The 26,208-nt window shown below is 39.1% G+C and overlaps 1 protein-coding gene across 3 annotated transcripts in view; it reads right to left on the bottom strand.

The window, feature by feature from the left end:
* The window catches only part of Scaper (S-phase cyclin A associated protein in the ER), a 414,909-nt gene that overhangs the window by 258,973 nt on the left and 129,728 nt on the right, over positions 1-26,208 (bottom strand). For all 3 annotated transcript variants that reach the window (XM_052188286.1, XM_052188287.1, XM_052188288.1), the window contains 4 exons: positions 25,278-25,420; positions 20,034-20,115; positions 18,352-18,504; positions 17,753-17,860 (listed from right to left, as the gene is read on the bottom strand). In XM_052188286.1, the coding sequence (XP_052044246.1) occupies positions 17,753-17,860; positions 18,352-18,504; positions 20,034-20,115; positions 25,278-25,420 (486 nt within the window). The remainder of the gene's footprint in view (positions 1-17,752; positions 17,861-18,351; positions 18,505-20,033; positions 20,116-25,277; positions 25,421-26,208) is intronic.

Below are 26,208 nucleotides of genomic sequence, written 5' to 3'. Positions count from 1 at the left end.
AACACACAGCATATGTTTAGTTTAAATTTATATATTAGTATATAAATAATGAATAAGTTGATCAAAACACTAATAGCAGGCATTGCTTTGATTTTCTACTTTGATAATTCCCTATAATACATATTAGTATATTCATAATGATTAAAATTAATGAAAAGAATGCAAAGAAAAGCAAGTTCTTTAAAGAAAATTACAAGGTTACAGTTCCTGCAGGATGATTTACTCCAAGGAAGAATAAGCATTTCTGAGGAAGAAACACTCACCTTCCTCTGGAGCTACTCAGGATTTTAACTATTGTTGCATGGGCACAAGTGCGATACAGTCAGAATACATAGACATGTGCACCAGATCTCATACTAAAGCAGTCCTGGTTCTCCTTATCAAACAGAAGTTTTTAAATGTGAACTCCAGTCTTCAGAAATGACCCATAACAGCATTTCCTACTGTTGCTTCTATGTGAGCACTAACAGAGGTCACTCCTTTCTACCTGTGTCTATGATGAGTAGAAACAAGCCAAAGACAGAGTCTTCCAACAAATTTGCAACTCAGCACAAGCAGCATTTCCTGGTCTCAACCACTTAGTAAACTGAAGAAATCAAAAGATAAATCTGGAATTCCCATCCTAATATTTTAAATTCAATTTAATAAATGTAAAAGCTAACAAATGATAGGGAATTCTGTACATATACATTAAGTGTAGTTTTCAACAACTAAATTCTAAATAATAATATAGCATAGAGTGCAAATAACGTATATACAACATTAATACCTATACAGGCATCTTGTCAGAGTTTATCTCTTAATATTTTAATTACCTTTTTAAGCATATGAGACTACAGCCTCTCTACCATAATTTACTATATTAATTAAATCTCTGATCCTAACGTTTGTGAGGAGCATTAGTCAGTTTGCTCCTAATTGCTCCATGTTCAGTATTTTCCAAAAACAGCTATATATCTATACATCTATACATATATATGTATGTATATATATGTATTCATATATATATGAATTATGATCTGTGAGGAATAATACTGTAAAACAGAATAAACACAAGTGATAAAATAAAGTCCTTTCAACTGTCAATTGTATAGCTTTTCAAATAAACACATTTCATAAGATATGGCATATCAAAGTAAATGATCCACTTCACATCTTGAACATCTTAAAATACCAAACAGAACTTTAAAGAACGCTAATTGTTACAGATCCTTTCAAAGAATTGGAATGTCTACTTTGAAAAAATAATCACTATAATAATGTATTTTTATTTTTATTCTTCTAAAAATGAAGTAAATCTAAAGTTATGCTTCAAGTAAGCTTCTCTAAATCCAAGGCTCATCGTCAAGATGAGGGTATTGCCAGATACAAATCTGCAGATAAATTAATGTCACGTTTTACCTTAAAAATTGTTTTTCACTTAACTTCATCTTTTAACGTCTAAATGAACTTTGCAATGTAAACTTCAATATTACTCTATTCAAGGATAAAATGTTATTTTTTACACTATTAAAATTATTAGTTATTCCAAAGAAGTCAGATTTTTAAAAATATTAAAAAAATGAAAGGCATTTTTATAACAGTCCCTCACTCTCTGCTATGAAAAACAAGAGTAAAACACAGCGATTAGAACCTCCATTTACTGTGTTCTCAGTATGACAAGAAAAAGCAACTAATAAAATAAAAAATAAAAAAAATAAGAGAATAAGGAAAAGATGACGGTGTGCAGAACAGGAAGAAAAGGACGAGGAAAAAGAAAGTTAAGAGGAAAAGAGACAGAAATAGCAGATAAGCTAAACATGGCATTTAAAATATGGCATTTTAGGTGAATATTTCAAGCAATATGTACAGAAATAGTACACTAAAAGTAATACATATGTAACCTTCAGCTCAAATCACTAACATTTAATTTAATATCTACTATTAGCCAAGAACCTAGGTTAGCTGCTTCTCTTAAAGAGGAACAATTCTCTGGACACCAGAGCTTTAGCTAGAATTTAAAAAATTTGAAATAAACTCTTGTTGATATCATTCCCCATAAACTAAATTTATATGCAAGAAACTGTTTGGAGAAACACTTTAAAGTTGACCTATCACTACTGATGGCTTTTTGTTGACAGTATATATAATATTCCCAGGTATTGACTTAATACTATCTAAAATGAAGGCACTACACAAAGAAATTAATTTACACTAAACCAAGAGTGTTGAGATATTTAGGAAACTATAATATGTATCACAGGTGTGTTCACATGACGCCTCATGTTGTTGCCTGGTAAAGATCTAAGGAAGTATACAAGTTGCGCAGGCAACACACTCCAACACTATTACTGATACCATGTTTTGCTTGCACAAGGGAGCCTAGCATGGCTCTCCTCTCAGAAGCTCTACCAGCAGCTGACTGAGACAGATGCAGATACTTGCAGCCAATCACTGGACTGAGGTCAGGGACGTATATGGGAGAGTTAGGGGAAGGACTGAAGGAGCTAGGGGAGTTGCAACTTCATAATAAGAAGAACAATTATCAACTAACTTGAACGTCTCAGAGCTCCCAGGGGCTAAGCCACCAACCACCAAGCACAGATGGGCTTGTCCATGGCCCTGCTACATATTAACAGAGGACTGCCTTTGTCTGGGCTCAGTGGGAGAAACTTGATGCCCCAAGGAAGGGAGATGCTACATGGTTTGGTGGGAGTGGGTGGGGGAGCACCATCTCAGAAGCAAAGGGGAGGGGAAGAAGGGTGAAGAACTTGTGGAGGTGGGACCAGGAAGGGGCAGAAACATTTGGAATGTAAATGAAATAAAATAATTAATAAAAAAATAAAAAATACTTTAAGAAATAAAAACATTTAACAATTCCATTATATTTATGGTTTATAAATTTGTCAAACTATAAATTTGAGGAAGCTTGAAATGCACTATCCTCTGTCAAAATAGTGCCCTTACTGACAGAATCCCTTTGAAAAATTAAATTAAATATATATGGCACAGATAAGTTTAAACTAAAGAGGGCATTTTAATTATACAAAAGGCTCAACTCTGTTAAGGTCCCTGACTTGAGATGTAGACCACACTAGAGATTTTATTAATTACAACCAATGTATTATATTGTTTGAGGTGACAGATGAGAAAAATGAAGCTAATGAAATACAGTGAAACAGACACCAAGTAAAAGGGGAAAAGCCATCCCCTGATAAGGATTATAGTCCACCATCTGTCCCCTTGCCACTCAGAGACATTACAAATTCTCCATCAGTTTTCTAGTAGGTGAAATTGATGAATGAGGTAAGGGGTTCTTCTAGTGCAGATTCTGACATTCCTTCTGATCTAATCTGAGGCTTAACAGATGACTCAAATAAGCCTCAGAGTTCAACAACCTCATTACCAGATCATGCTTTGGAGACTGAGGAAGGTCTGGAGTCCTGCAGCATGAAATAGTTCAATTGTAATGATCCAAGTCTTATAAATAAGCAAAAGGAATTTTCCCAGGATGCTCAGATCTAGCAACTTGGAATACTGTTGGCATCAAATGATCCTTAGAAATCATTTCAATAACAGAGTAACAATGATAGCACATATCGAGAAAAGAATCACACTCTAGACTCAGAGGCTTAGGGAAGGTAATGACCAGAGTGGTACTGCTCGTTCTTGTTTATTTTTTACTTTTCTATATTCCTCGTTTACATTCCAAATGATTTCCACTTTCCTGGTTCTCCCCTCCCCATAGGTCCCATAATCCCTCTTCCCTCTGCCCATTCCCCAATCAACCCCCTCCTACTTCTCTGTCCTGGTAATCCCCTACATTGCTGCATCAAGCCTTTCCAGGACCAGGGCCCTCTCCTTCCTTCTTCTTGGGTATAATTTGATATGTTAATTGTGTCTTGGGAATTCAGAGCTTCTGGGCTCATTTATCAGTGACTGCATTCCCTGTGTGTTCTTTTGTGATTGGGTTACCTCACATAAGATATTTTCCAGTTCAAGTCATTTGCCTAAGGATTGCATGAATTCATTGTTTTTAATTGCTGAGTAGTATTCCATTTTGTAAATTTACCACATTTTCTGTATCCATTAGTCCATTGAGGGACATCTGGGTTCTTTCCAGCTTCTGGCTATTATAAATAAGGCTGCTATGAACATAGTGGAGCATGTGTCCTTATTACATGTTGGAACATCTTCTGGGTATATATGCCCAGGAGTGGTATAGCAGGGTCCTCTAGTAGTACAATGTCAAATTTTCTGAGGAACTGCCAAACTGATTTCCAGAGTAGTTGTACCAGCTTGCAATCCCACAGCAGTGGAGGAGTGTTCCTCTTTCTCCACATCTTAGCCAGCACCTGCTATCTCCTGAGTTTTTAATCTTAGCTATTCTGACTGGTGTGAGGTGAAAGCTCAGGGTTGTTTTGATTTACATTTCCCTAATGACTAATGATGTTAAACATTGCTTAAGATGCTTCTCAGCGATTTGAAATTCTTCAGGTGAAAATTCTTTGTTTAGCTCTATACTCCATTTTTAATAGGGTTATTTGACTCTCTGAAGTCTAACTTCTTCAGTTCTTTGTATATATTGGATATTAGCCCTCTGTTGGATGTAGGGTTGGTGAAGATCTTTTCCCAATTTGCTGGTTGCCAATTTGTCCGATTGACAGTGTCTTTGCCTTACAGAAATTCTGTAATTTTATGAGGTCCCATTTGTCAATTCTTGATCTTAGAACATAAGCTATTGGTGATCTGTTCAGGAACTTTTCCCCTGTGCCCAGGTCCTCAAGGGTCTTCCTCAGTTTCTTTTCTATTAGTTTCAATGTGTCTGGTTTTATGTGGAGGGCCCTGATCCACTTGGAGTTGAGCTTAGTAGAAGGAGATAAGAATGGATCGATTTTCATTCTTCTGCATGCTGACCTCCAGTTGAACAAACACCATTTGTTGAAAAGGCTATCTTTTTTCCACTGAGTGGATTTGGCTCCTTTGTTGAAGCCAAGTGACCATAGGTGTGTGGGTTCATTTCTGGATCTTCAATTCTATTCCATTGATCTACCTGCCTGTCACTGTACCAATACCACGCAGTTTTTAACACTATTGCTCTGTAGTATGTAGTATATGCTTGAGGTCCAGGATACTGATTCCCCCAAGAAGTTCTTTTTCTGTTGAGAATCGTTTTAGCTATCCTGGTTTTTTTGTTTTGTTTTGCTTTGTTTTGTTTTTGTTATTCCAGATGAATTTGAGAATTTCTCTTTCTAACTCTATGAATAACTGAGTTGGGGTTTTGATGGGGATTGCATTGAATCTGTATTTTGCTTTTGGCAAGATGGCCATTTTTACTATATTAATTCTGCCAAACATGGAATATTTTTCCATTTTCTGAGGTCTTCTTCAATTTCCTTTTTCAGAGACCTGAAGTTCTTGTCATACAGATCTTTCATTTGTTTTGTTAGAGTCACACCAAGATACTTTGTGTTGTTTGTGGCTATTGTGAAGGGTGCCATTTCCCTAACTTCTTTCTCAGTCTGCTTATCCTTTGAGTATAGGAAGGCTACTACTGATTTGGTTGAGTTGATTTTATAACCAGCTACTTTGCTGAAGTTGTTTATCAGCTGTAGGAATAATCTGGTGGGTTTTTTTAGGTCACTTAAGTATACTATCATATCATCTGCAAATAGTGATAGTTTGACTTCTTCCTTTCCAATTTGTATCCCTTTGACCTCATTATGTTGTCTAATTGCTCTAGCTAGAACTTCAAGTACTATATTGAAAAGATATGGAGAGAGGGGGCAGGCTTGTCTAGACCCTGATTTTAGGGGGATTGCTTCAAGTTTCTCTCCATTTAGTTTGATGTTGGCTACCTGTTTGCTGTATATTGCTTTTACTATGTTTAAGTATGGGCCTTGAATTCCTGTTCTTTTCAAGACTTTTAGCATGAAAAGATGCTGAATTTTGTCAAATGCTTTTTTAGCATCTAATGAAATGACTATGTGGCTTTTTTTTCTTTGAGTTTGTTTATGTAGTGGATTGCATTGATGGATTTCTGTATATTGAATCATCCCTGCATCCCTGGGATGAAACCTACTTGATCATGGTGAATGATCATTTTGATGTGTTCTTTGATTCGTTTGGGAGGAATTTTATTGAGTATTTTTGCATCGATATTCATTAGGGAAATTGGTCTGAAGTTCTCTTTCTTTGTTGGATCTTTGTGTGGTTTTGGTATCAGCGTAATTGTGGCTTCATAGAACTACTTCTTAGTGGCACCTAGTCATAATAACAAGGCTGTGAGGGAAGCCAGCAGCTTCACACCAGCAGGAGAAATCAAACAAGCACTATCTTTTTCAATAAGGTACATGCAAAAATAGGATACAAAGGTAAAAGAAAATTAGGGAATTGTTTTATCAAGAGGAGGCAAGGGAGATTTTTCACAGCAAAAAAATATAATCAAAGATAAAGTGGTAATTTTATAGTAATAAAAAAAGTCTAAGAATTTCATGAATTCATTGTTTCTAATGGCTGAATAGTACTCCATTGTGTAGATATACCACATTTTTTGCATCCACTCTTCTGTTGAGGGATACCTGGGTTCTTTCCAGCATCTGGCAATTATAAATAGGGCTGCTATGAACATAGTAGAGCATGTATCCTTATTACATGGTGGGGAATCCTCTGGGTAAAGGTGAATCATGGTATACACTCACTAATAAGTGGATATTAACCTAGAAACCTGGAATACCCAAAACATAATCTACACATCAAATGAGGTACAAGAAGAAAGGAAGAGTGGCCCCTTGTTCTGGAAAGACTCAGTGAAGCAGTATTCAGCAAAACCAGAACGGGGAAGTGGGAAAGGGTGGGTGGCAGGACAGGGGGAGAGAAGGGGGCTTACAGGACTTTCTGGGAGTGGGGGGGCTAAGAAAGGGGAAATCATTTGAAATGTAAATAAAAAATATATCGAATAAAAAAAGTCAATCAAGAAGGCATAACAATTTTATATAAATATATAACCATAAAAATGATACTATGTGAAACAAATGAAAATAGATTGAACTATCAAAGAAACTGAGAGGCCTACTATTAAAACCAGAAACCTCAAAATCTCTCTATAGAAACTGGGAAAACTCAGAGACAGAAAACCAGAAGATGTGCAGATGAGGGGTCAACTGAGAGGATCAGTGTACTCACTGTCTTGGTCATGATGATGGGTTCAAAAGTGTGCATGGGGCAGGAAATAAAATATAGTTAAAGCACAATAAAACATATGGCAGTCATTCACTGAGCTCTTTAAAGAAAAAATTTAAAAACATGCTTCTATTTCTTAAACTGAAAAAAGTTATCTGCCAATTTTGTATAGTAAGCTGCACATTGTAATGAAACAAGGCATTGTAGAATGATATAAAATATTGAATAAGAGAACAAAACATGAAAAGAAGCTATTTGAAGGATTTATCTAAAATCAAATGATAACAAAAATAAAAAGGGTGGGATATACCTACAAATCAAGAAGGAAAGTAAACAGTATAAAATACTCACTAGCTATAAGAAATTAAATTTAAAGGTATAATATAATTCTCGTTATTAGCACCAGAAAATCAAGGAGAAAAAAATGCTTTCAGTTTTGTTTATTAATCATGCTTAAAAATTAATCTTCCCACTGAGAGAAGTCAAAAAGGAATTTTACAGGCAAGTACTTTAAATTATTAAAAGCAAACAAAATACACAACAAACACACAATCTTTTACATTAAAGTAATCCAACTGTTTAAAAGAAAAGATATATAAAAGTCTCTGTAAGCTAAGGGATCTTTTGATTTCTCAACCTGAATCTTTAGTAACAGTACCAAAACTAAATTTAAAAATATAGATAGACACACACACACACACACACACACACACACACACACACAGCAGTAGTTTTAACCTGTAGGTCATGACCCCTTGGGAAGTCAAATGACCCATTCACCAAGTCACCTAAGACCACCCTGCATATCATATAGTCACATTACAATTCAGAAGAGCAGCAAAATTATAGTTATGAAGTAGCATGGAGTATGATTTTATGGCTGGGGGGGGGGTCACCAAAACATGAGGTGTTAAAGGGTCATTGCATTAAGAAGTCTGAGGAAAAACTGACTTAGAGTTTGTTCCTTGCTTTGCTTTTCTGTTGAGTTACACAGTGGCCTCTTAACAGTCAGGAAAAAAAAGAGAGTAAAGGCTTTGCTCCTACAGAGGTGAAGTCAGGGAGGGAGGGAATGGTTATGGAGCTCTTGTTTCCCAGGCTAATCAGGAGTCTGCACTGCTACCATACCAATGCCTGATACAAGCTCACCAAAAAGCTCAGCTTATATGGAAGAAAGAGAAGTAACATTTTTATGTTTTTTCTGATGTGAAATTTCCCTTTTCCCCATCCATCACTCAATTAGCATAATTTCTATGGATGAAATTATAAATTTAGCATTTGAAAAAACTCAACTTTGATGACAAATATCCAATGGATGCTGTTGAATTTAAGATTATACATGAAGATCCTGCTCATAATTTTTAGGAAACAAATTAAATTAACTGTTATTTTCCTTCGTATGTGAGAATGCAGCAGAAAAAGCAGAACTTGTCTAACTCACAGAATGAGAGGGAATACAGAGGGATGTCACAAACCAATACACAGATTCATGATGAAAAAGGACAACCATCCACAACTGTTAAACTTCATTCTCCTTACCCACCGCCATAAGAAAATGCATCTTATACCAAAAATATTAAATGTTCCATTATATGGTGTAGAAGAGAACAGTAAAGAAATAAAGCATTAAAAATCTCTAGCAATACATGCAAAATTTTTCATTTATGAATATTCATAGGTCTGGGGGCTGGAAAAAAGAATATTCATAACTAGCACTCACTTTTTTATCTTTAAATATAACTACTTGAATTATAATGTCAAGAAAATATCAAATACACATCAGTTCTTTTGTGAGAAGTCTTTTAAAATGCTAGAAGGTTTCTTAGATAAAAACTCAAAATAATAAGATTTCTTACTTAACAGCTACCTACGATGTTTAACAGGCTTAAAATAAAATGTATCAAAGATCAAGAGTAAGTTATGTGAAGTGTACTGGGTCAAAGCCACAATTTTATTAGGTCTGAAGTGATAAAAATAAAATCTTATATGCCAAAGAAAAAGGGTAATAGACGTATAAAAGGTGTAAATAATGTAGAGACATCATAGGAGACAAGTAATAAGCTTAAGTAGAACACTGTGTTTACTATAGGTGCCTAAACTGATTAAAATTGAAACTTCTACATGCTATATTATCAATATTGTTTTTCAGGAGGAAGGAACTTTCACTAAGAACAGTTATATGGATTAAGTAAGAAATTGAAATTTTTAATTATTTGAAATTGACAAAATATACAAAACATGTACAGAGCCATATTGGGGCAGTCATGCACTAGGTCAGAGTTTGACTTTGGTCAAGGACAATCCTTGGCTAAGGGCAGGAATCTGCCTTTAGGACATAATAGGGAAGTAGGTTAAAGCAGGAATTTTTATCCTTGGGTAGAGTGCTAAGAGTGTACTTGACTATGATCAAGGTTAACTTCTCCCAGATAGCCAGGACCCAGCTCTGCCTAGGGTGGAGTGCTCAAAGTAAAGGTTAAGTTCATTGTTCCTCCAGGTCTAGGAATTCCTGAATTAAGCAGATGACCCACCCAGCTGCCAGAGCAGTCAAGAGGAGGACCTCCAAGAGAAGCTAGACAACTTCCACCAGAACTCAGCCCGGAGTCTGGGGGGAAGGGTTTGCCCAAACTGTTAAAAGGTCTGGTGCCATTAAAGTTTCCAGCCTCAATCAGTGAAACATTGTCCTGGCCCTTATTCCTTTTCGCACCTTCCCTATCCATCCCTCAGCTTCTGTTCCAGCTACCCACTTCGTAATAGCTGCAGGCAGCTATGGAATCCAACAAAAACAAACACATGAATCAAATCTCAATCCACAATGACTAAATATAAGAGATCATTACAATAAATAACAAATGTACACATTGCTCCTCATTGTTTTGGCAGTCTATTATTCTTTACTTTTCATCTCTTCTCATAGAAATGAAGATATAAAATTTATATCTGAGTTTATTTAATAGCATATTGCAGAATATTTTCCCATACCAGTAGATAACACCAAGTACTCTCACCAAGCTGATCCACAGCCCCAGAAAACTTTTCACTTTTAATTTTGATTTACTTCAAAATAAATAATATATTTAGTAGCTTCATTAAGAGAATTTACAATAAATCTGTTTTAAAAACAAATGAATGCATTTTTCTGTAATGAGAAGTAGTACCCCATAATTTAGGTCAGTAATCCCCATTAAAATAAAAAGTTAAACAAGTTCTATCTATAAAACTGGATACAGGTAAATAGTATGTTTTGTTTTGTTTTGTTTCTTGGTTTTTGTTTGTTTGTTATCTGACACAATGTTTCAGCCCCAGCTGGCCTGTAATTCTAGATCTTCCTGCCCTATCTTTATCTATGGCTATTAATAAAATTTAATTAAAAAATTACTTCAGTTTCACAGAAACACTAGGGGCCAGACTCAGAAGCTATGATTAAGGAAAGACATAGTAAAGACTATACCATGCAGCATCATCTATATGAAGTTCCAAAATAGGCAGGAATAATCGAGGATATCAAGACACTAATCATAGTTTATGAACACTTCTGTGAATAGGCAAAAGGGATCCTCTGGGTGATAGGAAATTATATCTTGTTCTAGGTAGTATAATACCAGGTGTACATATATAAACATCACTTAAGTGCTTGAGATTGGTATATTTGTCTAATATATTACCATACATTAAAAAAAAAACTAATGTAGACAGTATCATCAATCAGCTCTCCTTGGCACTAATCTGGATCCCTATGACTAACTGTCTGAGTTACTCAGTGCCCCATCAGCCCTGCTTTGGTCAGAGTCCATGAGTCTGGACATCTTTGAGCCTGTAGCCATGAATGCTGCAACATCTAAGATAGCTAGACAACCAAAAAACAGAAAGAGAACTTCAGACCAATTTCTCTTATGAATATCGATGCAAAAATATTCAATAAAATTCTTGCAGACCGAATCCAAGAACACATCAAAATGATCATCCATCATGATCAAGTAGGCTTCATCCCAAGGATGCAGGGATGGTTCAATATATGGAAATCTATCAACATAATCCACTACATAAATAACATGAAGAAAAAAACGACATGATCATTTCATCCGATGCTGGAAAAGCTTTTGATAAAATCCAACACCCCTCCATGATAAAAGTCTTGGAAAGATCAGGAATTTAAGGCCCATACCTAAACACCGTAAAAGCAATCAATATACAGCAAATCAGTAGCCAACATCAAACTAAATGGAAAGAAACTTGAAGCAATCCCACAAAAATCACTCAATTCTTAATAGAGTTAGAAAGAGCAATTTCCAAATTCATCTGGAATAACAAAAAAAAACCCAGGATAGCAAAAACTATTCTAAACAATAAAAGAACTTCTGGCAGAATCACCATCCTTGACCTCAAGCTATACTACATATCAGTCATGATTTAAAAACAAAAACAAAAACAAAAAAACTGCACGGTATTAATACAGTGAGAAGCAAGGAGATCAATGGAATAGAACTGAGGGCCCATAAATGAACCCACATACCCATAGACACCTGATCTTTGACAAAGTGGTTAAAACCATCCAGTGGGAAAAGGACAGCATTTGCAACAAATGGTGCTGGGTCAACAGGCAGTTAGCATGTAAAAGAATAAAAATCAATCCATTCTTATTTCCTTGTAATAAGCTCAAGTCCAAGTAGATCAAGGACCTCTACATAAAACCAGACACACTAAAACTAAAAAAAAGAAAGTGGGGAAGAGCCTTGAGCACATGGGAAAAGGGGAAATTTTCCTTACCAGAACAACAATAGGTTATGCTCTAAGATCAAGAAATCAACAAACGGGACCTCATGAAATCGCAAAGTTTCTGTAAGGCAAAAGACACTGTCAATAGGACAAAACAGTAACCAACAGATTGAGAAAAGATCGTTACCACTCCTACAGTTGATAGAGGGCTAATGTCCAATGTACACAAAGAACTCAAGAAGTCAGACTCCAGAGAATCAAATAACCCTATTAAAAATGGGGTGCAGAGCTACACAGAATTTGCATCTGAGGAAACTCAAATGGCTGTGAAGCACCTAAAGAAATGTTCAACATCCTTAGTTATAGGGAAATGCAAATTAAAACAACCCTGAGATTTCACTTCACACCAGTCAGAATGGCTAAAATCAAAAGCACAGGTGACAGCAAACAAGATGATATGTGGGTTGATACCAGAAGGCAAAGCACAAACTTGATTAGAAAGGGTGGTTGAAGATGAGCCACTGGTGACTGAAATGATACTATCCTCATTCCTCACCATTGCCCCTCTGCACATTTTTGGCTATCAACCAGAGACCCTGTCAAAAGGGATAGAAGTTTTAGAGAAATGACTTTGCCCATGACAAATGATCCCCAAGGAGCTTAGCAAACAATACATTACTTTCAAGACAGTACAAGAGCATTTCACGAAGTTGATCTCAGAACTTAAATCAGAAATAGAATAAGTGGAGAAGAAAAACAAAACTTTGAAGTACAAGACTGAGATCTTAGAGAAAACAACTATGGTCTAGGAAGACAATAAACATGATTTGCAGCAGGAGCTTGAAAGCCAGAATAAGAAGCGTCAGTGAAAGCCTTGTGACAAGCACACATGAGGGTGAGGTTGTAAGGCATGGTGACAGATGAAGGCAGAAAGAAATTTTATAATTCCACTTTCAATCAACTTAAGAATACTTTTATGCCTACCATTATTATATCTATATCACATTTTTCATTATAATCTTTAATTATAACATGTTTTTCTATATTTTTCTACAATTTTATCAGAAATATTTTCCACGTAAATCTTCAATTCTATCATAAAATGTTTCTATCCTACCCATATTTCAATTAATTTAGCAGTATTTTCCATGTCTACCACTTTACTCTTTAATTTTCCATGAAAATTGACAATTTTAACGTGTTTATCTGAAATATTTTCCATGTAAATCTTTTATTTCATCATAAAGTAGTTTTACTTCCCTTTTCAATAAATAAAAAAAGAAAAAAAGAAAAAAAGGAACATATAATAAAAGATCTCATCAGGGGCTTCGGCGGTGGCGGCGGCAGCGGCAGCGGCAGCAGTGGCTGCTCCAGCTGAAGGGCCATCACCAGTGGAACCAAGGCGTCACAGGGACCAGTTAGGCCCTGCGCCCACGACCACTGACCTTCGCTGATCAGCCGGGCAGCAAGCAGCTGCAGTTGTGCGGTGCCTTTCCTGCAAGGAGGCCACTTCAGAACTCGGCCTCCCACCAGTCAGGAGAGGCGCATCCATCTTGGTTCCGTACTCCACGGATCGGACTGAGGTACACAAACATAATCCGAGGCCAACACCGCGGTGGTCTGAGCCCGAAGGGCGTTGGCCTGCACCCAGGCCCTGGGCGGGTCGGGGGGCCATTGGGGTGCCAACCCAGGCAGGAGGTTTTTTTTGCACAGGCCTGCGAGCGCGCCGCCGCCATTTTGCCTGCAGGACGACAGAGAGCTCAGGCGGGCAGACCTGTAACAGGCATAGCCTAAGGCTAACAAAGCGGGGGTCCAGGCCCCAAAAGGCACAGGACTGACCCCAAGAACTGGGCGGCTTGGTGGGCCATCTGTGAGTCAACCCGCCCAGGTGATTGTTAGCAAAGCAGACTCTCCCGGCGCTTTCAGGGAGCGCTGGCGCGCACGCCCGCCATCCTAGTCACCTGGCAGACCCAATTAACAGTCATAGCCCTAGGGGAACTTTGCTCAGACCTTGGCCTCCCAGACTCAGGGACTGGGCGGCCAGGCTAACCTTGTGTGCGACAGCCCAGTTGGCGGATCGGCTGCCCAGCGGAGTGAGCGGAACACAGGGGAGGTCACAGTAGCATACACCGTCTGCACTCCCTGGGAGTGCACACGGGCTCCTAACACAATAATTGTGGGTGACTTCAACACTGCACTTTCCTCAATGGACCGATCAGGAAAACAGAAACTAAACAGGGACACAATGAAACTAATTGAAGCTTTGGACCAATTAGATTTAACAGATATATATAGAACATTCTATCCTAAAACAAAAGAATATACCTTTTTCTCAGCACCTCATGGTACCTTCTCCAAAATCGACCATATAATTGGTCACAAGACAGACCTCAACAAATATAAGAAGATCGAACTAATCCCATGCCTCCTATCTGATCACTATGGAGTAAAAGTGGTCTTCAATAGCAACAGAAACAACAGAAAGCCCACATACACGTGGAAACTGAACAATACTCTACCCAATGATACCTTGGTCAAGGAAGAAATAAAGAAAGAAATTAAAGACTTTTTAGAACACAATGAAAATGAAAACACAACATACCCAAACCTATGGGACACAATGAAAGCAGTGCTAAGAGGAAAACTCATAGCCCTGAGTGCCTCCAAAAAGAAAATGGAGAGAGCATACATTACCAGCTTAATGACACACCTGAAAGCCTTAGAACAAAAAGAAGCTATTTCGCCCAGGAGGAGTAGAAGGCAGGAAATCATCAAACTCAGGGCCGAAATCAATCAAGTAGAAACAAAGAGAACCATACAAAAAATCAACAATACCAGGAGCTGGTTCTTTGAGAAAATCAACAAGATAGATAAACCCTTAGCCAGAATGACCAAAGGCCACAGAGAAAGTATCCAAATTAACAAACTTAGAAATGAAAAGGGAGATATAACAACGGAAACTGAGGAAATCCAAAACATCATCAGATCCTACTACAAGAGCCTGTACTCAACACAACTGGAGAATCTGGAGGAAATGGACAATTTCCTTGACAGATACCAAATACCAAAATTAAATCAGGACCAACTAGACCATCTAAACAGTCCCATAATGCCTAAAGAAATAGAAGGAGTCATAGAAAGTCTTCCAACCAAAAAAAGCACAGGACCAGATGGCTTCAGTGCAGAATTCTACCAGACCTTCAAAGAAGAGTTAACACCAATACTCTTCAAACTATTCCACAAAATAGAAACAGAAGGAACACTACCCAATTCCTTCTACGAAGCCACAATTACGCTGATACCAAAGCCACACAAAGATCCAACAAAGAAAGAGAACTTCAGACCAATTTCCCTTATGAACATCGATGCAAAAATACTCAATAAAATTCTTGCCAACCGAATCCAAGAACACATCAAAACAATCATCCACCATGATCAAGTAGGCTTTATCCCGGGAATGCAGGGTTGGTTCAATATACGGAAATCCATCAATACAATCCACTACATAAACAAACTCAAAGAACAAAACCACATGGTCATTTCATTGGATGCTGAAAAAGCATTTGACAAAATTCAGCATCCCTTCATGCTTAAAGTCTTGGAGAGAACAGGAATTCAAGGCCCATACCTAAACATAGTAAAAGCAATATACAGCAAACCGGTAGCCAGCATCAAACTAAATGGAGAGAAACTTGAAGCAATCCCACTGAAATCAGGGACCAGACAAGGCTGCCCCCTTTCTCCTTATCTTTTCAATATTGTACTTGAGGTACTAGCTCTGGCAATTCGACAACATAAGGAGATCAAAGGGATACAAATTGGAAAGGAAGAAGTCAAACTATCATTATTTGCAGACGACATGATCGTCTACCTAAGTGACCCAAAGAACTCCACTAGAGAGCTCCTACAGCTGATAAACAATTTCAGCAAAGTGGCAGGTTATAAAATCAACTCAAGCAAATCAGTGGCCTTCCTATACTCAAAGGATAAGCAGGCTGAGAAAGAAATTAGGGAAATGACCCCCTTCACAATAGCCACAAACAGTATAAAGTATCTTGGGGTGACTCTTACCAAACATGTGAAAGATCTGTATGACAAGAACTTCAAGACTCTGAAGAAGGAAATGGAAGAAGACCTCAAAAAATGGGAAAACCTCCCATGCTCCTGGATCGGTAGAATCAATATAGTTAAAATGGCCATTTTGCCTAAAGCACTATACAGATTCAATGCAATACCCATCAAAATCCCAATTCAATTCTTCACAGAGTTAGAAAGAGCAATTATCAAATTCATCTGGAACAACAAAAAACCCAGGATAGCTAAAACTATTCTCAGCAACAAAAGAAAATCTGGGGGAATCAGTATCCCTGACCTCAAGCAATACTACAGAGCAATAGTGTTAAAAACTGCATGGTATTGGTACAGTGACAGGCAGGAGGATCAATGGAACAGGATTGAAGATCCAGAAATGAACCCACACACCTATGGCCACTTGATCCTCGACAAAGAGGCTGAAAACATCCAATGGAAAAAAGATAGCCTTTTCAACAAATGGTGCTGGTTCAACTGGAGGTCAGCATGCAGAAGAATGCGAATTGATCCATTCTTGTCTCCTTGTACTAAGCTCAAATCCAAATGGATCAAGGACCTCCACATAAAGCCAGACACTCTGAAGCTAATAGAAAAGAAATTGGGGAAGACCCTTGAGGACATCGGTACAGGGAGAAAGTTTCTGAACAGAACACCAATAGCGTATGCTCTAAGAGCAAGAATTGACAAATGGGACCTCATAAAATTACAAAGTTTCTGTAAGGCAAAGGACACCATCAAGAGGACAAATCGGCAACCAACAAATTGGGAAAAGATCTTCACCAATCCTACATCAGATAGAGGGCTAATATCCAATATATATAAAGAACTCAAGAAGTTAGACTCCAGAAAACCAAACAACCCTATTAAAAAATGGGGTACAGAGTTAAACAAAGAATTCTCACCTGAAGAACTTCGGATGGCGGAGAAACATCTTAAAAAATGCTCAACTTCATTAGTCATTAGGGAAATGCAAATCAAAACAACCCTAAGATTTCATCTTACACCAGTCAGAATGGCTAAGATTAAAAATTCAGGAGACAGCAGGTGTTGGAGAGGGTGTGGAGAAAGAGGAACACTCCTCCACTGCTGGTGGGGTTGCAAATTGGTACAACCACTCTGGAAATCAGTCTGGCGGTTCCTCCGAAAATTGGGTACCTTACTTCCAGAAGATCCTGCTATACCACTCCTGGGCATATACCCAGAAGACTCCCCACCATGTAATAAGGATACATGTTCTACTATGTTCATAGCAGCCCTATTTGTAATTGCCAGATGCTGGAAGGAACCCAGGTATCCCTCAACAGAAGAGTGGATGCAAAAAATGTGGTATATCTACACAATGGAGTACTATTCAGCCATTAGAAACAATGAATTTATGAAATTCTTAGGCAAATGGATGGAGCTAGAGAATATCATACTAAGTGAGATAACCCAGACTCAAAAGGTGAATCATGGTATGCACTCACTAATAAGTGGATATTAACCTAGAAAACTGGAATACCCAAAACATAATCCACACATCAAATGAGGTACAAGAAGAAAGGAGGAGTGGCCCCTGGTTCTGGAAAGACTCAGTGAAACAGTATTCAGCAAAACCAGAACGGGGAAGTGGGAAGGGGTGGGTGGGAGGACAGGGGAAGAAAAGGGGGTTTGCGGGACTTTCGGGGAGTGGGGGGGGGCTAGAAAAGGGGAAATCATTTGAAATGTAAATAAATTATATCGAATAAAAAAAAAAATAAAAGATCTCATCATAGGTAATCAATAACTGTAAAAGAAATGTAAAGCTTACCACTTCTTCATCTGAAAGTTCACGCCCCTGGATACTGCTGTTCTCTCTCACAGCTTGCTGATGTTTTTTCCCTTTAATGTGGCTAAAGAGATATACTTCAGAAGCGATCTAAAAGCACAAAATCAAAGCTGTGGTAATCAACATACCATTGTATCCAATGCTAAGAACTAAACATTCAATACAGTACATTATATACAAATTCAGATCACTCTAGGATGGATGGATGGATGAATGGATGGATGGATAGATAGATAATACAGATCAAAATATTTTCCTTAGAATGCAATTCTCAGACTAATTTTAAAGACTGAAAAAACATTGAAGCCCTAGGTTTTGGTTTTTGGTCCCAATATATTAAATATTGGCTTAGTCTACCATTACTCAGGTAAACAAACATTTTAGTTATAACTGCAAACATTGGCACTTTGCACTGCCATTCCTAACTGCTATTATTTTAGTACTTACTTTTCATTTAAAATCCTCACAGAAGTCAATAGCACTTAGTATGCCTTAGCACAAGATTTAAAAGGCTGGAAGCCTTTTAATATATTTTAGCAATAAATTATATCACCAGACTGTTAATAATAACAACCACCTACCAGGACATTGCAGAGCGAACACTGCTTCTTTCTTTCATAGGGGGTAAGTTTAGGGGCGTAATCAGTGCTCGCATGCCGCCCACTGCTTAACTCAGCAGCTTTTTCTTTTCTTTGCTCAATCTGTTCCATGTGCCTGCGAATGCTTTCATCATGCTGGAGATAGGATCACAGTGCGAGAAACTTAAAAAGTATTCAGATTATACTAAGAACTTGGAAAAAGACTTTCCATTAAAACTTCTAAAATACTCCAGAAAACCTTCTTTTGATACTAACTTTCACACTGAAGAACAAAGCTTAGTCTTTTAACATATCACACATGGACAATATTGCTTCCTAAGATGTGCCCTAGAGGATGTTAGTATATGCTTTATGAGAATAGTTTCATAGACAAATTTGGAAAACAGTAAGTTAAAGATGATCAGATTTTTAACACAAAACTTCATACATCTTCTACTGTGCCACTGCGCCCAGTGACTCAACACTACTGGTTACTTAGAGGTAGAACTTGATACCCACTACTCATTTGGTTAACTATCAAACACTATGAGAAGTGCTGACCCATAGAAACAATCATGTTTAGTCACATACCAGAAAACTGACAAAGCCCTACACCTACCCCAGCCTTATTACTACGTTTTCACCTCAAGCCATAACCCAGGAAAATCTTTTTGGGGTTCATGCTATTTTGTATAACCAGAATACATCTTACTCAACCTTATTGTCTACATTCAACTAATCTTTTAAGATTAAGATGAGTAAGCTGGGCAGTGGTGGCGCATGCCTGTAATCCCAGCACTCTGGAAGGCAGAGGCAGGCGGATTTCTGAGTTCGAGGCCAGCCACTGGTCTACAGAGTGAGCTCCAGGATAGCCAGGGCTACACAGAGAAACCCTGTCTCCAAAAAACCAAAATCCAAAAAACCAAAAAAAAAAAAGATTAAGCTGAGTAATTATTCTTCCTAATTCCGAGCATTCTCCTCTATCCTACATTCCACATAACCTTACATCTATTAGGCAAAAGGTAACCAATTCATATCTGAATCTCACACTAGATTTGGTACTTCCTAAAAAAGGGAAGACTATCTTATACATATTTGCTGCATTAAATTTGAATGAATGATAAATTCCTATGACCCTACAAATGGAAAAATAGGGTCTTTCAAGTTAAAAAGTTACTATTTCTATTATATAATATTAAATATCTCTACAAGGAGTCAACATGCAAATCATAATGATACAATATAAAGTAACCAGATAGCAGAGACTACTTACAAGGTATGATATTGACATTTTTCTAGAAATTAATGGTTTTTCATAATTTTCCAAGTTAGAACTATGCAATTCAAAAGCATTAATATCAAATGAATAATTAGGTAATAAACTAGATAAAATAGTAAAATACTACTAGTAATGCCTTCAATTTATTTATTAGTTAATAAGAGGAAATATTGAATTTCTCTACTGTTGCTCCATAATAATTCTACAATATCAAAAATAAATGTTACCACAATAAACTCAGTTTTCAAACAGCTGAATTTAAATCAGTCATAACTCAATCATAAATATTTATTTAAAAATTATAAATACAAATTCATTCAATATTTATTCCATGGAATTTTATAATGTTCTTCATTCACTGTAAGCTCTAAAATTAAATTCAAATTAAAATAACATGTTTTCCAACCTTGAGCTGAATTTTTTTCTGCAGCTCTTCCATAGCTTCTTGCTGAGCTGCTGTGAGGGCTGCCAACCGTTCCTCCCTGTCTCTGTCAGGACAAGTCACATCTGTAAGTTTACCTGCTTGGAGCAACAGGCCTCATCTCATGAAAACAAAAAATACAATTTCTATGTAAGGTTTATATATTCTAATAGGCAATTACTTAAAAATATCTTGAAAGTATATTATGTCTCACACATATTGCCTCATAAATATTTGAAAAGGATTTAAGATTTGATTCATCTTATTTGGTTTTGGAGGTTAAGCAACATAGATGATAAGCTATGTAAAAAAAATTTCTGAACCAAAACTGGCCTAGAATTATGATTAAGTACAAAATATAATTTATAATTTTCCTCTCGGGGCTGGTGAGATGGCTCAACAGTTAAGAGCACTGACTGCTCTTCTGATAGTCCTGAGTTCAAATCCCAGGAACCATATGGCAGCTCACAACCATCTGTAATAAGATGTGACACCCTCTTCTGGTGTATCTGAAGACAGCTACAGTGTACTTACATATAGCAACAAATAAATATTTTTTTAAAAATTTCCTCTCATGAATTTTATTAGCATCAAAAGAAAACAACAATAGGAAAGGTATAAACTGACAAGCTAAGAGAACAGAAAAGGGAACCATGCTGCACATTACTCCAAGGAAATGGACCTAAGAAACCAGCTCTTGTAGCCATTTTAATATCTAACAAAATATACTTGAAACCAAAACTAATCAAGAGATGAGAAGGACACTAAATACTCATCAACAGAAACATTTACACATAGGACATTATAATTGTTAAATTTATTCCCCAATCACAAAGGCATGCAAAGTGGCATTAAATTACATACTGATCCCCAAATACTGATAATGAGAGGTTTAACCCCAGTCTCACCAATAGATAGTCAATCCAGAGAAAAACAGAGCAATTCTGGAACAAATGGACATGACAAACCAAATGGACCTAACAGGAATTTACACATTTCACCCAAATATCCTATCAGAACACCAAAGATCAAAGTTGGGTATCAACATCAGAAAGCTTACAAACTCATGGAAACTAAATCACCTACTCCTGAATAAAAAATAAGTCAGCTGCGGCTGTAGCGGCAGTGGTGGCAGCAGTGCAGCAGTGGCTGGTCTAGCTGAAGGGCCATCAGCAGTGGAACCAAGGCAACACAGGGTCCAGTTAGGCCCTGCGCCCATGACCACTGACCTTCGCTGACCAGCCCGGCTGCAAGCAGCTACGGATTTGCAGCGCCTTTCGCTGCACGGAAGCCACTTCAGAACTAGGCCTCCTGCCAGTCAGGAGAGGCTCAACTCCATCTTGCTTTAGGACTCCAGAGAGATCGGACAGACTAAGGTACACAAACATAATCCGAGGCCAACACCGCGGGGGTCTGAGCCCGATGGGCATTGGCCTGCACCCAGGCCCTGGGCTGTTCGGGGGGCCATCGGGGTGCCAACCCAGCCAGGAGGTTTTTTTTGCCCGGGCAGGGGCGCGCGCCGCCATTTTGCCTACAGGAGAGCTCTGGCAGGCAGAGCCAGCTAACAGGCATAGCCAGAGGCTAACAACAAAGCAGGGGTCTAGGCCCCAACAGGCCCAGGACTGACACCAAGAACTAGGCGGCTTGGTGGGCCATCTGTGTGTCAACCTGCCCAGGAGGTTGTTAGCACAGCAGACTCTCCTGGCGCTTTCGGGGAGCGCCAGGCTTTTGCCCAGACCCAGGACATGCTGGTAGAGGAGAATTGGGTTCAGATGTTGCCATATTGCCTTGATTTCTGTTAGTGACGTTCCTGCGTTTGCCTTTTGCCATCTAGTTCTCACTGGTGTTACTTGGTCTTGTCAGTGCTGGACTCAACAGTGCAAGCTGCCCCTTTCCGCGTTGGCCTCTGGTGCACAGCTTACACCCTGCACTGCCTGTAGACAGGGTGCTGCTTTCCAGGCTGTTCAGATCCCGAAGCAGGCACCTGAAGGCTCCCTCTGGGGCCCGCAGGATTTACTGGAGCACACCGACTTCTCCCAGCTGGCCGCCCTGAAGCCCCCGCTAGCCTCTTGAGGGACCTGGAGATGTGGTGCGGCCGCCCAGGCTGATCTGAAGCGGAGAGAGTTGAGCTGAGGGCTTCCGCCTGAGGCCTTGCCCCAGATTGTGTCTGTGGACCAGATGGAGCCCGTGTGCACCCCCAGGGAGCGCCGATGATGTATGCTGCCGGGACCTCCCCTGTGTTCCGCTCACTCCGCTGGGCAGCCAATTCCCCAACCGGGCTGGCGCACAAGGTTAGCCTGGTCACCCAGGCCCTGAGTCCAGGCAAAAGCCTGGGAGGCCAAGGTCCGAGCAAAGTTCCCCTAGGGCTATGACTGTTAATTGGGTCCGCCAGGTGACCTGGATGGCCGGCATGCGCATCCGCACTCCCTGAAAGCACCGGGAGAGTCTGTTGTGCTAATAACCTCCTGGGCGGGTTGACACACAGATGGCCCACCAAGCCGCCCAGTTCTTGGGGTCAGTCCTGTGCCTTTTGGGGCCTAGACCCCCGTTTTGTTAGCCTCAGGCTACACTTGTTAGCCTTCTCTGCCCTCCCGAGCACTCTGGGTCCTGTAGGCAAAATGGCGGCACGTGCGCTGGCCAGGGCAAAAAAACCTCCTGGCTGGGTTGGCACCCCATGGCCACCCGAACAGCCCAGGGCCTGGGTGCAGGCCAACGCCCGTCGGGCTCAGACCCTTGCGGTGTTGGCCTCGGATTATGTTTGTGTACCTCAGTCTGTCCGATCTCTGGAGTCCGAAATCAAGATGGAGGTGAGTCTCTCCTGACTGGAGGGAGGCCGCGTTCTGAAGTGGCTTCCGTGCAGCGAAAGGCGCCGCACAACCGCAGCTGCTTGCCGCCCGGCTGGTCAGTGAAGGTCAGTGGTCGTGGGCGCAGGGCCTAACTGGACCCTGTGTCGCCTTGGTTCCACTGCTGATGGCCCTTCAGCTGGACCAGTCACTGCTGCACTGCTGCTGCCGCCGCCGCCGCCGCCGCCGCCGCCGCCGCCGCTGCCGCTGCCCCTGATCAGATCATTCCATTCTTATCTCCTTAAACAAAGCTCAAGTCCAAGTGGATCAAGGACCTCCACATAAAACCAGATTCAATGAATCTAATATAAGAGAAAGTGGGGGAAAACCTCAAACACATCTGCACATGGGAAATTTTCCTGAACAGAACAATAATAGGTTATGTTCTAAGAGCAAAATTGCAAAGCTTCTGTAAGGCAAAGGACACTGTCAATAGGACAAAACAGCAACCAACAGTTTGGGGAAAGATCTCTACCACATCTGATAGAGAGGATCTAATATGCAATATGTACAAAGAACTCAAGAAATTAGACTCCAGAGAACCAAATAACCCTATCAAAAATGGGTTTGTGATACAAAGCTAAACAAAGGTTTCTCAACTGAGGAATAGCGAATGGCTGAGAAGCACCTAAAGAAATGTTCGATATCCTTAATCATCAGGGGAATGCAAATCAAAACAACCCTGAGATTCCACTTCACACCAGTCAGAATGGCTAAGATTAAAAGCTCAGGAGACAGCAGGTGCTGGCAAGGATGTGGAGAAAAAGGAACCAATACTCCTCCACTACTGGTGGGATTGTAAGATGGTACAACCACTCTGGAAATCAGTCTGATAGTTCCTCAGAAATTGGATATAATATTACCTGAGAACCCAGCTATACCATTCCTGGGCATATGCCCACAAGATGCCCCAACCTATAACAAGGACATATGCTCCACTATGTTCATAGCAGCCTTATTTAAAATAGTTAAAAGCTGGAAAGAACACAGATGTCCCTCAATGGAGGAATGGATATAGAAAATGTGGTACATTTACACAATGAAGTACTACACAGATATTAAAACAATGAATGCATGAAATTCTTAGACAAATGGATGGAACTAGAAAATATTATCCTGAGTGAGATAACCCAATCACAAAAGAACACACATGGTATGTACTCACTGATAAGTGATGATATTAGCCCAGAAGCTTGGAATACCCAAGATACAACCCACAGGCCACATGAAGCTCAAGAAGAAGAAAGAACAAAGTGTGGGTGCTTCGGTCCTTCTTAGAAGGGGGAACAAAATTCTCATGGTAGCAAATATGAAGACAGATTCTGTAGCAGAGACTGAAGGTAAAAACACCTGGAGATCCATCCAATATATAGTCAACAAACTGAGACACTATTATAGATGCCAAGAAGTATATGCTAACAGGAGCCTGATATGGCTGTTTCCTGAGAGGCTCTGCCAGAGCCTGACATATAAGAGGTGGATGCTTGCAGCCAACCACTGAAGTGATCACGGAGTCCCCAATGAAGGAGTTAGAGAAGGGACTGAAGGAGCAGAAGGGGTTTGCAACCCCATAGAAAGAACAACAATATCAACCAACTAGAGCTCCCAGGGTCTAGACCACCAACCAAGGAGTACACATGGAGGGACCCATGGCTCCAGCCATATATGTAGCAGGGGATGGCCTTGTTGGGCATAAATTGGAGAAGAAGCCCTTGGTCCCATGAAGGATTGATGCCCCAGTGCAGAGGAATATGAAGGCAGGGAGGTGGGAGTGGGTGGGTGGGTGGGTTACACTCTCATAGAAGCAGGAGATGGAGTGAAAAGGATAGGGTGTTTCTATGTGGGAAATCAGGAAAGGGGATAATATTTGAAATGTAAATAAATAAAATATCCAATAAACACAATAAAACACAATAAAAGTGAAAAAACAATATACAAAGTATATTCTTTGAGTGACAAGACTTCATTAGAAACCAGCAACAGAAAGTAATGTGATAATCAAAGCTAAATACATACTTATAAATAACTACAAGTCAAAGAGCTCTAAATAACCTAGGGTTCAAAAGAAAGGTCTTTAATGATGATCCTTTACTTATACAAATATCTTGAAAGACAATTCTTTTTCATTGAAGCTCATTAGAGTTAAAATATATTTTTTCATGCAAAAAAAAGACATCAAATAATGTTCTCTCAGCCAATACAAGGTTTCAAAAGTTCTCCATTTTAGATATAATGTCAAATATCCTGAAATTTTGGCACATTTCTAAACTTGTGGTATTTCTAAAATATATGTAAGATATCACTGGTGTTAATAAGATCTGCTATAACTATTTGCCCAATGGCAAACTGTTCATCAAGACTAAAAGCAAGATAGTAAACTAGGTACCTAGCTCTTTCCCGGGCTGCATCTTCACGTGCTCTCTCCTTCTCCTGCCTCTGCTGCTCAATCCGGGCTTCCTGCTCTTTCCTCTTCATCAGTAACTCCTCTACACGGGCCTGCCGCTCTGCCTCCAAGGCTCTCTTGCGTTCCTGAGGTTCAAAAATTAAAGTTTTCAGAAATGTGAGTACAATTAATACAATAAATGTGACATAACTTTAATAACAAACATTTATTTATTCCTGGATTATCTATAAGTACATAGTTTCTAAGAATTTATGCAAAATTCAAATAGGAATGACATATGGTTTTCATATGTCATTTAACATTGTTCCACAAAATTATAACATGATCTTATATGTATTAAATCCTAAGAAATGCACGCACACACATATACACACACACATATTGACACACTTCTATGCACACCTCATTGCATGGTTCGAAAACAAGTTTAATCAAGGTAGAAGAGTCATGATCTGTAAAAAATATGCCAACTATATTCCTACACACTAATAAGGAACATGTTGAAATATAGTTCGGTAAAAAATTCCAATTAAAATAGTGTAATGCCTAATCTTGGTTGTCTACTGGACTTAATCTGAAATGAACTAAGATCCAAACAAACAACTGATATACCTATGAGAGATTTTTCTAGATTGACTTGAGGTGGAAGACTCACCTTAGTCTGGCCACATGTTCTGGTGGCAGCCCACATAAAAGACATCAAAGAAGAAAGCATTTGCTTTTGTCCTGCTTGCCTTCACTCTCACTGACCAAGTTCATCTCATGATCCTAAGCTATTCCTTCCCTGGTGCTAGAACCTATTTAAATCCTCAGTATTCCAACAGGAGCTGGAAAGAGACAGCTCTTTAGAAACTCCCTGAGACCCTAGCACCAGACTGCAACTACAAAGACACTCAGTCTCATCAACTGAACT

Source organism: Apodemus sylvaticus, chromosome 7 (assembly GCF_947179515.1).
Source record: "Apodemus sylvaticus chromosome 7, mApoSyl1.1, whole genome shotgun sequence".
NCBI classification, from domain to species: Eukaryota; Metazoa; Chordata; class Mammalia; order Rodentia; family Muridae; genus Apodemus; species Apodemus sylvaticus.
The sequence above is the reverse complement of the archived record's forward strand: the minus strand, read 5'-3'. Positions and strand labels throughout refer to the sequence as shown.